Source organism: Nanorana parkeri, unplaced genomic scaffold (genome assembly GCF_000935625.1).
Source record: "Nanorana parkeri isolate BGI_ZX_2015 unplaced genomic scaffold, ASM93562v1 scaffold749, whole genome shotgun sequence".
Classification (NCBI taxonomy): Eukaryota; Metazoa; Chordata; class Amphibia; order Anura; family Dicroglossidae; genus Nanorana; species Nanorana parkeri.
The window spans coordinates 109,028-123,671 of record NW_017307017.1 but is presented as its reverse complement, the minus strand read 5'-3'; the positions used below and the strand labels follow the sequence as shown (position 1 = coordinate 123,671).

At 43.0% G+C, this 14,644-nt stretch overlaps 1 protein-coding gene across 1 annotated transcript in view; it reads right to left on the bottom strand.

Annotated features, from left to right (window-relative positions):
* GOLGB1 (golgin B1) overlaps window positions 1–14,644 on the bottom strand; it is a 41,164-nt gene that overhangs the window by 26,134 nt on the left and 386 nt on the right. Inside the window, exons 2-3 of the mRNA XM_018564408.1 lie at window positions 11,854–11,951; window positions 7,069–7,236 (exon numbers count right to left, since the gene is read on the bottom strand). Of these exons, the coding sequence (XP_018419910.1) occupies window positions 7,069–7,236; window positions 11,854–11,951 (266 nt within the window). The remainder of the gene's footprint in view (window positions 1–7,068; window positions 7,237–11,853; window positions 11,952–14,644) is intronic.

Below are 14,644 nucleotides of genomic sequence, written 5' to 3'. Positions count from 1 at the left end.
AATACAGTAGTTAAAACAGATCTGTAAGGTCCACCAAAGTGTAAAATCTAACATGGTAAAGTGCAGGTACCCAGTTCCTGAGCAAATTTCAAATTACAGAAGGATCCTGAATCCCATGCCCACACTGAATACAGGGCCTTGACTTTTTGCCAATTTAAGATTTGCCCCCTGTTCTAACAAAGACCATTTATTGTCAAACAGCTGAACCCCAGGCTTACTGTCTGGAGAGGCAGAACGTAATCTTGATAGGGAAGATGAGGCCCTGTACAAATCCAAGGCCTAAGATACAGGGTCCATGCACAAAATGATTGATTTAAAGTGACCCTGAGGCCTCCGCCCTTGTATACATCCCAAGCCTAAGATACAGGATCCTCTTTGGGTAACAAATAATTGATTTGAAGTGACTATGAATTGGAAAAAAAACCTAAACTTTCCACTATATGCAAGGCAACATATGGTGTCTCCTCTTACTTCTGCCTAATTGCCAAAACCAATTCTAACTAATCATAATATGCAATGTGCAGCTTAAATAACTCTTATTTTTAAATTGTTCTTAATTGCAGTTATCAGGGATCATATCACTGATGCTTGGGAATAAGGTATGGCTTATTAAATAGAATTGTAGGGATCGTTATAATGGGCTGTAGACAATTAAAAAGGTCAATTGTATTTCCGAGGAGTAAATCTTCAGATGGGCCTTTTTTCTGCACATACGCTCTTTGATCTATTATTGGTTTAGATTTACATGATTGCACTCTTTGTAGTGCTGTTCAATTTTGTATAATTCAATGTCACATGTCGGCTCTATTTATGGAGAAGAGTGTATTTTACTCTCCCCATAATTCTCCTCTAATAACACAGCTCTAGGACGGTTTTCAAATTTTACTCATTCATGGAAGTGTACTGGTGACACACCAACAGTTGGAGTGTAAGCATGGGCTCAGCTAATATGTCTATGGAAATACATATGACTAATTCAGCAGGAATAAAGATGGCTGTCATGCTGACCCAATGACCAATCGCTTTATTAATCTGAGTTACTGACCCAGAAAACAAACAGCGACAAAACAATACCACACAAGGACATAAAATTGACAGTACAAATAAAAAAAATATATATTTCTATTATCTAGTAAATATCTTCGGTAGGGAAAGCGTCCCCTTACAGAGGGATCACCCATTCTTTGGCTGTAATGAAAATATATCCAGTGACAGCAAGATAATCAGAGTTAGGATTTACTGGTAACTCTATTTCCAGTAGTCTTCCAGGGCAGCATACGAGAGATGATGGCTCCTACACTCAAGCAGGAAACGCGTCACACCATCAATTTAAAAGAGCCGCCTTAACCTCCCTTAGATAAACCGAGTACCGAAGGAAGCAAAGCTGCAACAAAATAGAAACAAAACAAGCAAAAACAACCCAAAACAATTTTTAAAGTCATGCCAACAAAAGGGTAGGAGTCCTGCTGCCTGGAAGACTACTGGAAATAGAGTTACTGGTAAGTCCTAACTCCGATTTTCCCTTAGTTGTCCTCCAGGGCAGCATACGAGAGTTTAAACAAGAACTTACCCACCTGGGGCGGGATCGCTGCTTGCAGAACCTTTTTACCAAATCTGATCCTTCGCAGAGAAAAGATCTAGGAGGTATTATTTGATCAAAGAAGCAAAAATAAGCAAAACCTGACCACGTAGGTACGCTTTCTCTGCCCATGAAGCCGTCAAAACTCTGGTAGAATGAGCCCTGACTAAACTGGGAGATGTAGACTTCATGGAACTATAGCTTCGCTTATAGCTTGCCTAAGCCTCCAAGAGTATGCCTGCCGGCAAGGAGCACAGATATACAAGCCCTTGGCAACCCAAAGAAACCCTAGAAAACAGCGTCTGACATCGGGGCAGTGAAAGATCCTTCCTTTGTGATAGTGGAATTGATACAAAAGGTAGGTAACAGAATATCTTGATATCTATGGAAATTGGAGGAGGATCTCTGCAAAAAAAACAATCCTATCATTATAAATAGATAGGAAGGGTTCTCCAAAAGACAAAGCCTGTAGTTCACCAATTCTCTGAGCTGAGGTAAATAAGCTGAACCTCAGCTAGTGAAAACTGCAAATAGACACTAAGAGTGGATGCCAAAATATTATGAACATTCTAATGTTTGTTAATCTACTTATCACAAACCGAAAGTTCTCTGCACCCTACTATACACTATTCTTACCCCATAGCATATTTTCTTCAGAAGAAGGCAGTCAGTTTGAACATCTGGACCCTCAGGTGAAGTACTGGACCCTGGGAAATCAGGTCTGGTCCGCACAACAGAGACGACTCGGGCAGACAACCGACTAGGAACCATAATGAAAACCTTTCTTGGGTCAAAAAGGACAAATTAGGAGTTGTTTTTTCCTGGAGAAACCTCTACAATACCTTGGGTATTAGCTGAACAGAAGGGAAAGAGTAACAGAGGCTAAATTGACATGGATTTTGAAAAAGGTGTCCACTGCTAATGGTCGCACCTCTTGGCTACAGAGAGAAAAACTGCTACGCTTTTGCATACACTTAGTAAGCAAAAAGATCCACTTCTGGATATCCCCAAGCTTTTCAAAGAGTTTCCGAGATCCCTAGAGAAGAACTGCCGCCAGAGAGGCCATGTTCACTTCCTCCCAAGAAAAAATATCATATCCCTGGTTAAAGCTTGAAGAGGTAGACTGCTCTGCCTGTTGAGATAAGCCATTGCTGTAGCATTGTCAGAAAACACCAGGTGTTGGTTCTTGAGTATCCTCAGAAGCTAAAAGGCCATCGAAGACTGCCTAGAGCTCTCTCCATTTTGAAAATGCTCTCTAATCTTCATGGGACTACTGCTCCTGGGCCACTAACTCCCCTGGGAGGGCTCCCCATCCCCAGGAATAGCCATCTGTTGTGAGCTTCCCTGAAGCTTGAAAACCCACAGGAGACCTCCCTACAAATAAAGAGTCATCTCTCCACCACCACAGGCCCCTTTTAAAAGGAGAAAGGGAGTAGAACTTCTAAATCCAGGCTTCCCAGAGATCGATCCCCCGGTAAACAAGCAGTCAAGACCGATAACTGGCATGACCTATCCCAAGGAACCGCAAGACTCCCCTGTAGGCTACTGGCTGCAAGATGCACTGTTCAGTGTCTTCCTGTGTCCCCACACTGTCGAGAACACTACGAACGTAACCACCAGAGAGGGCCTTAGATTAGAAAATCTGGAAATTATGATCTAGCCAGGATCCCTGCAACCTCCTCTGTGTAAAGGCCAGGTCCTTCTCCAGCTGATCTGCAGAGGGGACCAGAAACAAGATGTCGACCAGGTACAGAAAAACGTTGATTCCCTGCAGTCTCAAGTGAGCCAGAGCCTCTCGCAGTACTGTCAAAAATGGCCTAGAAGCTGTGAAGAGCCCGAAGGAAGAGCTCTGAACTGAAATTGAACTATACTGCATCCTGTCCTGACTGCCAGCCTCAGGAACTGCTTGTAGTTGGGATAAATAGGTCTGTGAAGATAAGTAAACCCCAGATCTAGAGTTGCTAAAAAAGGGTTTGGACGCAGAAGAGTCATTACTGAAAAAATTTTAGTCCATCCTGAATTACTTGTACTGAGAATAAGGCGGAATTTGCCCGAGCCATACTGAACTACAAAACTTGAAAATAGAAACTGCCACCAAGAACCACCCTGTAACTAATTCCAAGAGATCCAGAATGAACTTGATGGAGGTCATCTCTTTCCACTGTGGGAGGAATCCTCCTAACCCTCCCCTCACCGGAAGATTAAGAGATTAAGAGAATCCATCCTTGCCTCTACCCGAGTGCCTTTTTAATGCTACTAGGGACTATCTTCTTGCTACCCTGGTTCTTATATCGGGGGCCTCGGAAAAAAACTTACGAAAGGGTTTTTCCTTTTTTTCCAGGGAAGGCCTTCCTTTTGTCCGCCAAGCACTCTAGAACAGATTTACGCTCTGACAAAAAAAGATATCCCAGAGAACAAAAGATAGAATAGATGAAACTTTAAAGGCTGTACCCCCTTCCCAGAACTTTAACCATAAGGCCCTGTGGGAAGAACCATGGGATCACGAAAATCCCCCATGTTTTTGAAGGTTAGGTCACCTTTTTTTTTTTTTCTTTAGAAACCTTAGAGAAAGGAGCATCCAGTATAGGAACTTTATTCCAAACCATTTCTGGATATTTGCAAAGAGGAAGCACCTCCTAAGATTATTAGATAGCAAGGGGTTTTTCTCAGGTTCTTGACATTCCTTGGTAAGGGTTCTCCACAGTGTCATAAATGGCTATAAGCAACTCTTCCACATCCACCAGAGTTAACTTAAAATTGGTAGGATTAATGGCTTCAACCTGAACACTGCCTTCCTCTGCTACGGAATCAGCCTGCGAGGGATCCTCGTGCTCTCAAACCCTATCCACAACACTCTCCAAATAGGGTCTGGGAAGAGGTTGAAGGCTTCGGCACAGCATGGGTTCTAACTGGGGTTATTCTATCCACCGGTTTGGCCTGCCCAACACTAAGAGGAGCAAACCCATCCAGAACCAGTGCCACAACACATATAAGCCCAACACCAAGGGGCTGCAAGTGTACACCTATAGTCGGAGACACAGGTGATATAAGAAAAATAAATATCCCCTTACCTGTGCAGGACTGGTGCCAGAAGATCCCAGACCTGATAGAAACTGGGACTGTGGAGCGGGCCTGGAATCCATGTACAACAAGTGCCCCTCGCTGCCGGCATCCTCGCAGTTGTTACTGGGAGGAGAAGCTGGAAGAAGCACCAGCCATGGCCTCCCCTCCACTTCTGCATTGAAAATTAGACCCAAAACGCAAGGCCTCAAGCACCTGGAAACAACGCTGCCCACACCGGGAGTGACGTAAGCCGCCAACCGGTCAGGCCGCAGAACCGATCCCAAGGGCCCCGGACACCACACAGCCTCTCCGACCAGCGGATGCACAGACCGGGACCTAGCCAGGACAGCAGCGCCATCGCCGATCCTGTCCCTCCCCAGTCTCTGAGGAAGAGGAGGTAGCCAGCAAAGTCCCCTGCCGAAGTCTAGAAGAGCGCTGGAGGCCAAGCGAAAAAGGTAGCTCTGGGTAAAGTGGGAAGGGGGGGTGGAGGTCAGGGTGCAGACCCACAGCATACAAGAGATGACAGCTCAGATCCCCCCCTCCCCCCCAGCGTTCCGTGACGTGTCCCATCCTGACAGAGGAGACACAAAAACTGAGGAATAAGGTTAAGGCGGCTCTTTTAAATTGATGGTGTGACGTGTTTACTGCTTGTGGGGAGGAACCATCATCTTCCGTATGCTGCCCAGGAAGACTACCAAGGGATAACGATATACAATCAAAGTGGCATTTATTACAGGGCAAGTGCCACACCTACTTACAGGGCAAGTGCCACACCTACAAAAAAATTACATACCAAATACTGAGTCTAGGCTTAATGCAGTAAAGCAGGTAAATATATAATATCAAACAAGAAGGTAAGCACATTTGAGAACACACAAAAAACAAAACAATGCTCTCCAGGATGTGCAAACAATGCAAAAGGATATGATGGAAAAAAAACATCAATTTGTGAAGAAAAATAAAGCTACTCAAAGGCTTGTGTAAACAAAGAATATTGTACTGTCAAACCTTTTACTAGATTATATTAGGTGCTGGGTGCAATGGGAGAAATACTTGTGAATTTAAAATCTGAAGAAAAACTGTGATGGTTTTGGTTCAATTAGTCTTTAGTTGTTTTAGGCATATACATTTTTAAGCTTATTTTAGATCTGTTCTTTTTACTGTATACATAATCTTTGCTTTACAGATAAACATTTATACATGACAAATTATTCTCAAAGCACTTTGGGCTACCTAAAGAAAAGGCATAACAAAGCTGATTGAATTGAGCCACAATTAATCTGATTAAAACTCCAGGCTGGGAGATGAGTTAATGGCATGCGGAAACAACAGGCTTCTTTCATCAAAGAATCAAACAGACGGCCTTTAAGATTGCAAAAGAAGCCTTAAGCTACACCAGAAAAATATTAATACGCAAAGGGAAGAAAACAATGCAATTCGAATAAATGTCTAAAAACTGCTGGCAGATCACTTAGGTGTTGATGACTGATTGGATGCTATGGGTTAATGCACATTATAGCTCTTTGTACTGCCTTGCTAAGTAAAGTCGGGTACACACTGGTAGATTTTCGAATGACCGTTCATATGCAGAATCCTGCCAGAGCGTCAGATAACGCCATCCGACGTGACAAATGTTGTTCGAAATTTCGTTTTGATTTAACAGTCAATTTCGTAATGAGTGCAGTGTCCCAAATGAAAAAAATCACATTCACCGTTAGAATTTAGTTTGATCGATAAAAATTTTCTAACATGCTCCTCTGACTTTTTTTCGTCACTGCAATCAAAACTGATCATCGATTTGACCCCAAAGAAAGTTGAACGAACGGTCTGAAATCGATTTTGTTTGCACAAAATTCTAACTGTGTATACCCTACTTAAGTCTGGATCATGGCTTTATACAAAAGCTTGCTCAGCAGTGAAACTATATTCACATTAGCATTAGTATTGCATACGATTCAGGAAAGACATACCTCATGAAAAAAGAAAGCATCTGCTACCACTAGATGTATAGTAAGTGAAACATGAACATGAAGTCTATGGCCCAAATGACTAAAATAAATAACCTGATGAACAAAGCCAAACTTTGGTGCATTTAACCTTAAAGAAGAACGCCGGACAAAACTTATATTAAAACTTGCAGTGGGGCTACCCCCACACTGCAGGGGTTAACTGCTTCTTTTGTCTAGATTCTTAAAAAAAAAAGTTATACTCACCTGAACCTCGGAGGGTTCAGAGACTGGAGAAGAGAGCCAGGAAGGCAGTTCAGGTGAGTATAACTTTTTTTAGCACCTAGACCAAGACAAACACTTAACCCTTGCGGGGGATGCTAGCCCTACTGCAAGGGTTAATAAAAGTTTTGCCCGGAGTTCTTCAAGTTACTGTCTATTCCTTTGAAATCTATAGATCAGTTCTGCATGCTCCTGTACCTTAAGCTGGGTTTCCTTCTGCTGAAGCTCAGTGTCCTTGTGCTGGATCTCTGCATCCTTTTGCTGGATCAGCTCCTTCAACTGAATCACCAGTTGCTCATAGTGAGCCAATGTTTCCATCTGGTCCTCTGACATTTTCTCCAGTGTACCAGATTCTGCCACTGGGTCCTGCAAAAGCCAAAACAAAGATTTCTGTCACCGAGACACCCAGGGCCCTCTGCCCACATCAGCATTGCAAGAACATTCCTATTTCCCCATTTTATATTACAAATGTTATGAAATAAAATAATGCACTGCTACTGTATAATGTAAAGATATCTCTTGTTTATATAAAAGCAGACTGACTGCTATACATCAAGCTGTCAACGTGTGGGACAGGGACTGACGAGAATGGTTCAAATCGTTTCTGTAATGTGCAGAAGGAAAAAAGTTCCAGCACAATATAAAATTAAAAAAAAATCTATTTTTAAAATCAAATAGATGAGACTCTCCAAGAGGAAATAGTGTAAAAATACACATTGCAATATTATGTTGTTAATAACAACAAGTTGTGATCATTTGTTGATATAACCAATACAGAGTCATAAAAGCTGTCACTTAATGTACAGTGCTGGGCTGAATGACTACAGGAGATGATAATCTTTACACTATAAATTGTGTGAATATTCACTTCAATTATCCAATCGTGTGTAGATGAAATAAGTTAAAAAATAACTTCTGACCTGGGGAGATGCCATTGTCTTGTTGGTTGTAGTCAATGTTGATATGTGTTTTAAATAGCTGGGGACTTTCAGATACACCAATAAGTCAGCTGTAATGCATCCAGACCAAGGAGACTGTGAAACTAAGTCTATCCAAAACAATATAAAAATATGACCTCATCATTACATTAAGAGGGCAGCAATCCAATGGCTTCAGTCCACTAGCTGACCTTTCAGACATTGTACTTGGCATCGTTGTGGGTATTTTGATGTTAATATGCATTAGAAAGTGTATCTGTTCATTCAGTAGGATGAAATATCACATTCTTTCATAGTGTGGAAAGAGTGGAAGGGTGCCTGAACGTAGTGCGGTCAGTGGAAGGGTGCCTGAACGTAGTGTGGAAAGAGTGGAAGGGCGCCTGAACGTAGTGCGGTCAGTGGAAGAGCGCCTGAACGTAGTGCGGTCAGTGGAAGAGCGCCTGAACGTAGTGCGGTCAGTGGAAGAGCGCCTGAACGTAGTGTGGTCAGTGGAAGAGCGCCTGAACGTAGTGTGGTCAGTGGAAGAACGCCTGAACATAGTGTGGTCAGTGGAAGAGTGTGCAAACAATGCATCAGTTGTGTTCAAGGATAACCCATTTCTATACTGTTATGAATGATTACACAGGTTTATATTTTTCACTTTGATGTAGTATAATAATATGTTTGTAACAGCACTTGACCTTTGTTGTGTTGACCAATTATGTGCTGTGTCAGTGTACAATTATTGTATATAATCTAATCCTAAAAAGAAGGCTAAGTATTGTTTATACCACCAGAGCAAAGGAGTGGGGGGGGGGGATGTCTGTCCAAAAAACTGAAGGCTTTATTAAGAGTGTGGTATAAGCTGCAAGCCAGCAATCGAAAAAGGCCATTTTGAGGGGTTAAAAATTGTGAAGATGTGTTTTATTCTATATAAATTTTGGAATACATTTATATTATTTATATTTTGCTGTTGTACAATAAGACTGACAGGGATTCCAGAACATGTTCGGCCGGAGCCCCTTGAGACATGCAAGGCAACATTCTCCATCCACAGGTCCATATTACAGGCCACACACGTGGCTGCCATGGCAGGGGCCATGGAAGCAGCGTTAGCATCCCAAGCCCTACATAGTAGAGCTTTCTGTCCATCTGATCTTTTATATTCCCTGCGTTTTCAAATGACAAGTCAGCTTTTTAAAAGGTGCCCATACACTGCACGATTATCGTACGATAATCGTATGCGATCGGTTTTTCGTACGATAATCGAGCAGTGTGAACGGAGACGTGCGACCGTTTCTACTGTACGGTCGCACGTCTTCTGTCGAACCAGCATGTTCGAAAACCAGCCGGGAATCGTACGATTCTCGGCTGGTTAGAACGGTGCTCGGAAGACAAATGCCGAACGGGCCGGTGTGCGCACGCGCACACTGCCCGTTCAGCATTGCGGTCATCGGAAGCCCGCCCCTCAGGGGGGCGGGCTTGCGATGATCGAGAGTGCGATCTGCCTGTCCAAGATAGGCAGATCGTACGTTTTTTTAATCCCTGTACAACCATCGCAAGACTAAAGTCTTGCGATGGTTGAAGAGTGTATGGCCACCTTTAGACACCTGGGCTAAAGCTGCATCAAGCCTAGGGCATTTAAAATATTTTTCTTACTCATCCTTGGAAGAAGGAAATCCACTTTTCCTGGACCTGAACCCCCAAAAATGTCTCTCCTGAGAAGACACAGCAGCTACAAATTTGTGCATGTAAGGCTCACGGAAGGGCTTAGAGGTGTTAGGGGGAAGCTTTATATTACAATTGCCACAGCGATTCCTACTTTGTTTGGCAGCTAGGGCAATCCGTGGCACTGAACCAAGGGGTGGAATCTTCTCAGAGGAAGAAGGATCCCCTTTGGACCTGGCGACTACAGCCGGCTTGCCTTCCTTAGGTTGCTGGCCTGGAAGATGATTGGAGACATTTTGGAATACATTTATATTATTTCGATTTTGCTGTTGCAAGCCTGTGTTGTACAATAAGACTGAGCAAAATTTTAGTCTCCCTGGAAAGTTTATGAACCCCTGATCTTCTGGATAAGACTGTCAAGGAAGAACTATTGGTCGTATAGGAAAAGTAAGCAGTCTGCACTTTTCTTTTATAATTCATAACTTGGTTCATAACTGCATGCAGTAAGTAATTGCCACATCCCCAAGCAACTGAGCATGTAAATACTATTAGGGCCCATCATAAATAATAATGGAAGACTAGATAATAACAAAATTTAAAATTGGCAGGATAAACTTAGGAAAACAGATTAATGAAACATATTTGCCTAAGAAAACTGCTAACAGTTTACAATCATGCTGAATATACTGACAAACAGACTAAAGGTTTACATACATTTTACAGAGTAAAATAGTTTTGTTTACACAGCATTTAGAAGGTTTAGAACCTCCGTCAGGTTTTTACTCCCGTCCAGGGTGCTAATAGAGAGACTTCCCCTTACTTACTGTTCTGCTGACAGTGATTTCACCAGACAGGTAGAGAGGGAAATAGTGCTGCAACAACTAACCGATAATGAGAATAGTGGCCAACTATTCTCATAATCGGTTTGTTGGTTGGGGGGAAAGGGAGAGATTTTTTTTTAATGCAACCAATCGATTAGTTGAAAAAATAATTGGCCAACTAATCAATTATGAAGATAATCGTTAGCTGCAGCCCTAGGAGGGAAATCTGCTACGGGTACACAGACAGAAATAAAAATTGTATTGGGGTTCTAGCTTTCCCTTACTGTACTAAAGAATAGCATTTTTATTTAGGTCCGTGTTGCTGTTGGAGAGTTCCGCTCACTTCCTGTCTGGTAAAACATGGAAGCGAGGATAAATCTTTCTAAATAAGCTCTGAATAGCAGTAAAAACCTGTCGGGTATTTTAATTCTTCCCCGTCCTATCCAAAACAAAGCAAAACGTTTTGGCTGGACAAAAACGTTAAGGCATTGTAGTGTAAATGTACTTTACATGGCTGGTGGAAAACATTTATCTTTATCAGGTACCTTAAAATGACCATTGGTCCTACCAAGCTAAGACACTTCAAGGAGAATTATGGGGTGAGTGAAAAACACTCATCCCCATAATTCAAGCCGACCTGTGACACTGAAGCTGTCACATGTTGGCCCTATTGATCGGGAAGTGAGCGAACACATACCGCCGACTTCCCGATTCTCTCTCTCTCTGCAGAAAGCGGTGACTGCCAGTCTCGCAGGGATTCCCCCCTCTTCTCTCCATTTCTCCAGTGCTGACTGGAAGAAGAGACGGTGGAGAGGGCGGGCACAGCTGGCTCTGCCTCTACAGAGGCAGAGTCAGCTGTCAATCAGCCAGCGGGGTGGATCTCGACAGAATTGTCGGGATCCTTCCCGGCTGCAGAGCAGCTCTGTGCTCTCAGCATATACCGGGCAATATCCCGGTATATACTGAGTTTTGGATCGCTGGAGGACATTAGCATATGTCTTAACATGACCCCGAAGAGAACTACGGCCAAAAAAGGTTGGCCCATAGTTCTCTTTTAACTGTAGATTGCTATATACACTAAGAGGCATAGAAAGCTCTTTACAAAAATTTTTTACGGTAGGAACCACTGTGATTAGATGGGACGTTGGACATAACTAGCCAATCTGGATATATAGTTTCTCACACAATCGGAAAGCTCCATTTTTATTCCAAATATTTCACCAAACTGCAGAAAAGGTCCTCCGATACTCTTTTTAGATTAGACATGTCTCCTAAATGTTTTTTCTTCTCTCTCTGAACAAGACCCTTGTTATGGCTTTTGGGTGTCCATGATTGATGACATGACTTATTATATGAGCAAACCAGACCAGGTAAAAAATGTACAACTAAATGACCCTGGCGAGGGATGTTGGCATACAAGTTTTAGGTATTCACAATAACAGATAGTTAGTGCAAATAATTCCCCCAAGACAAACTGTTAAGTGAGGAACACAAATGATAGCTTCAGCCAATTTCTGCATGACAAACAGTATTTATTTGTTCACAAGGCTATCATTTAAGACGTTACTCACAGACACCTGCACATTTTCAGATCCTTCTCCATCACCAGACAGTTCATGTAGGACGGTGTTAGCAAGGCCAGAAAGACGACTAAACATTCCGAGCAGAATCTGGCCTATAAAGCAAGAATCGTATTGTTATCACAATACAGATATCAGATATATTAAAACAGCACACTTACAACTTTATCCTGAAGGCAATAGTAATTGCCGTGCTATCCTCTAACAAAGTGGATTAACAGTCTTGCCATTGTATTGCTTGTCAAGTTAATTATACATTGTTGTGGAGATAACAGCTGGCAGCATGCTAAACAATGAGAATAGTAAGGTCATGAAGTGCAACAAAAGAGGCACGAGAGTGCCAATACCATAAAGCAGAGGTCCCCAAACTTTCTAAACAAAGGGCCACGTACTGACTAAGAGTTTAGGGGGCAGACTGTGGCCAGTAGTAGTAAATGCCACGGGTTCAGTGGTCAGTGGGAGTAAAATATTCCACAGAGCTGTTAGTCAATGGCGGGGCAATAATAAATAATCCACTATCACTGGTGACAGTGGAAGAAACAGTACCCCTTCACTGGTGACAGTGGAAGAAACAGTACCCCTTCACTGGTGACAGTGGAAGAAACAGTACCCCTTCACTGGTGACAGTGGAAGAAACAGTGCCCCTTCACTGGTGACAGTGTGACAGTGGAAGAAACAGTGCCCCTTCACTGGTGACAGTGGAAGAAACAGTACCCCTTCACTGGTGACAGTGGAAGAAACAGTGCCCCTTCACTGGTGACAGTTGGAAGAAACAGTGCCCCTTCACTGGTGACAGTGGAAGAAATAGTACCCATTCACTGGTGACAGTCTGAGAAATAGTACCCCATCATTGGTGTCAAGGGGAGAAATAGTACCCCATCACTTGCGTAAGTGGCAGGAATAGTGCCTCACTGTTGATTTCAGTGGAAGGAATAGTGCCCTATCATTTGTGTAAGTGGGAGGAATAGTTGTTGGTTTCAGAGGGAGGAATTATGAACCACTTTTTGTGTAAGAGGGAGGAATAATGTCCCATTGTTGGTGTCAGTGGGAGGAAATATGACCCATTGTTTGTGTAAAAGGGAAGAATTGTACCCAATTATTGGTATCAATAGGAGGAATTATGCCCTAATGTTGGTGTCAGTTGGATGAATTTTGCCCCCTTCTTTCATAACAAAGGGAGGCATACTGCCCCATCACTGGTGCCAGTGAGAGGAATAGTTGGGCCAGTAAAATGCAAGCATGGGGCCACATCCAGATCACCGGGCCACAGTTTGGGGATGACTACCATAGAGCAACAGCAACTTCTGTGCATGTTGTTGTGGATGGACTGGTGAATCATACAAATTTTCCAATTAAATATTTCCTATGACGAAACCTTGACTCCTGAAGGAACTGCAGAAAATGTGCCTTGTGTGAACTGTCTGAAATAAAATGTCTGCACTGCTCTCCTATTAACCAAAGGGCTCGATTTCTTGCCAGAGCAAGCTAGAAAAATATGAAGCTGAGTGATTCCCAGGAGGAAAACACAAATGGATACTTCATAGACATGTCAGTCAGGTCCTTAGGGTCAGAATTTATAGTGGTAAGTGTTCCTCAGGGAGTACCTCTCACAGGTTCCTAGGGTTCTTCTGCTGTCTGAATTTATTAGAACAGTGTAGTATTCTGGTATATGATACATGCTACATAAAAAAAGGCCTGAGGAAGTATTTTCAGCTATAAAACGAATTATTTAGAAAACATGTACACACAGCCAAGGGATGTTGGTAATAAATATGTCCAAAAAAGGGGTACTTGGGATAAGGTAATCCACACTGAGGGTAGTTGGTTAGGGGTCCAGACACTGGCTTTATAAAAGGGGTACATAGTTGATTAGGAGTCCATAGTTGCTTTACTGAGAGAAATACTTGCCAATAACCATCTGAATGAAAGTCTAAAAGGCATACAAAGCTACGACTGGGTTACTAATAGGCCCCATTCACACTCTACTGATATGTCATAACACGTTGCATTCGTTTTTGTTGCCATTACCGTGCGTCAACCCCTTCATTTCAATGGACTGCCACACGTGTGACAAACGCAGCAAAGAAGTTCATGCAGCATTTTCACCTGCAAGCTTCCTGCATTTTTTTTGGACACATGTTTGTGCACATTTGATGGGCATCCATGCGCAGGCAAAAACACAAATTTTTACCGCCTGCGTTTGGGGTGCCATTAGCAAGTAATGGCAGCACAAGCATGTTGCATGTCATTGATGTCTTGCATGACTGCACACTAAAGCACGAGCTTTGGCACGCATTCATGCAACACGAAAGTGTAAACGTGGACTTAGAGATGGGCCTGGTGAGGACCCAGTTTGCCCAATCCTGCTAGTGACACACTCCTTCTGCTTGCCCAATCAGTTGTCGGCCAGGACATTCCCTGCCCCACAGATATACGTAACAAAGTTGCCGGATATTTTTTTTAACCCGGGGTCCGCAGCCTCCTCCAGTACTCAGACAATTACACAGGCAATTGGCTACCTGTGCATCTTTGACTGATAAGAACAGATACTACACTTGATCTTAGCCAAAAGGCCGAGAAGCGATATGCCCCGGCCACAAGCGATTGGGCCAGGAGAGGACTGAACTGAGCTCACACCAATCCCGGGCTCATAAATTGAAGTCATCCCAAGCACCCTCCTGGAGACCGGGCCCATGTTAACTACCCATCATCCTCCACTGGTTCCATATCCAGATGTAAATATATGTAAAGAAGGGGGATGGCATTTATACTGGGGGTTGAACAATGG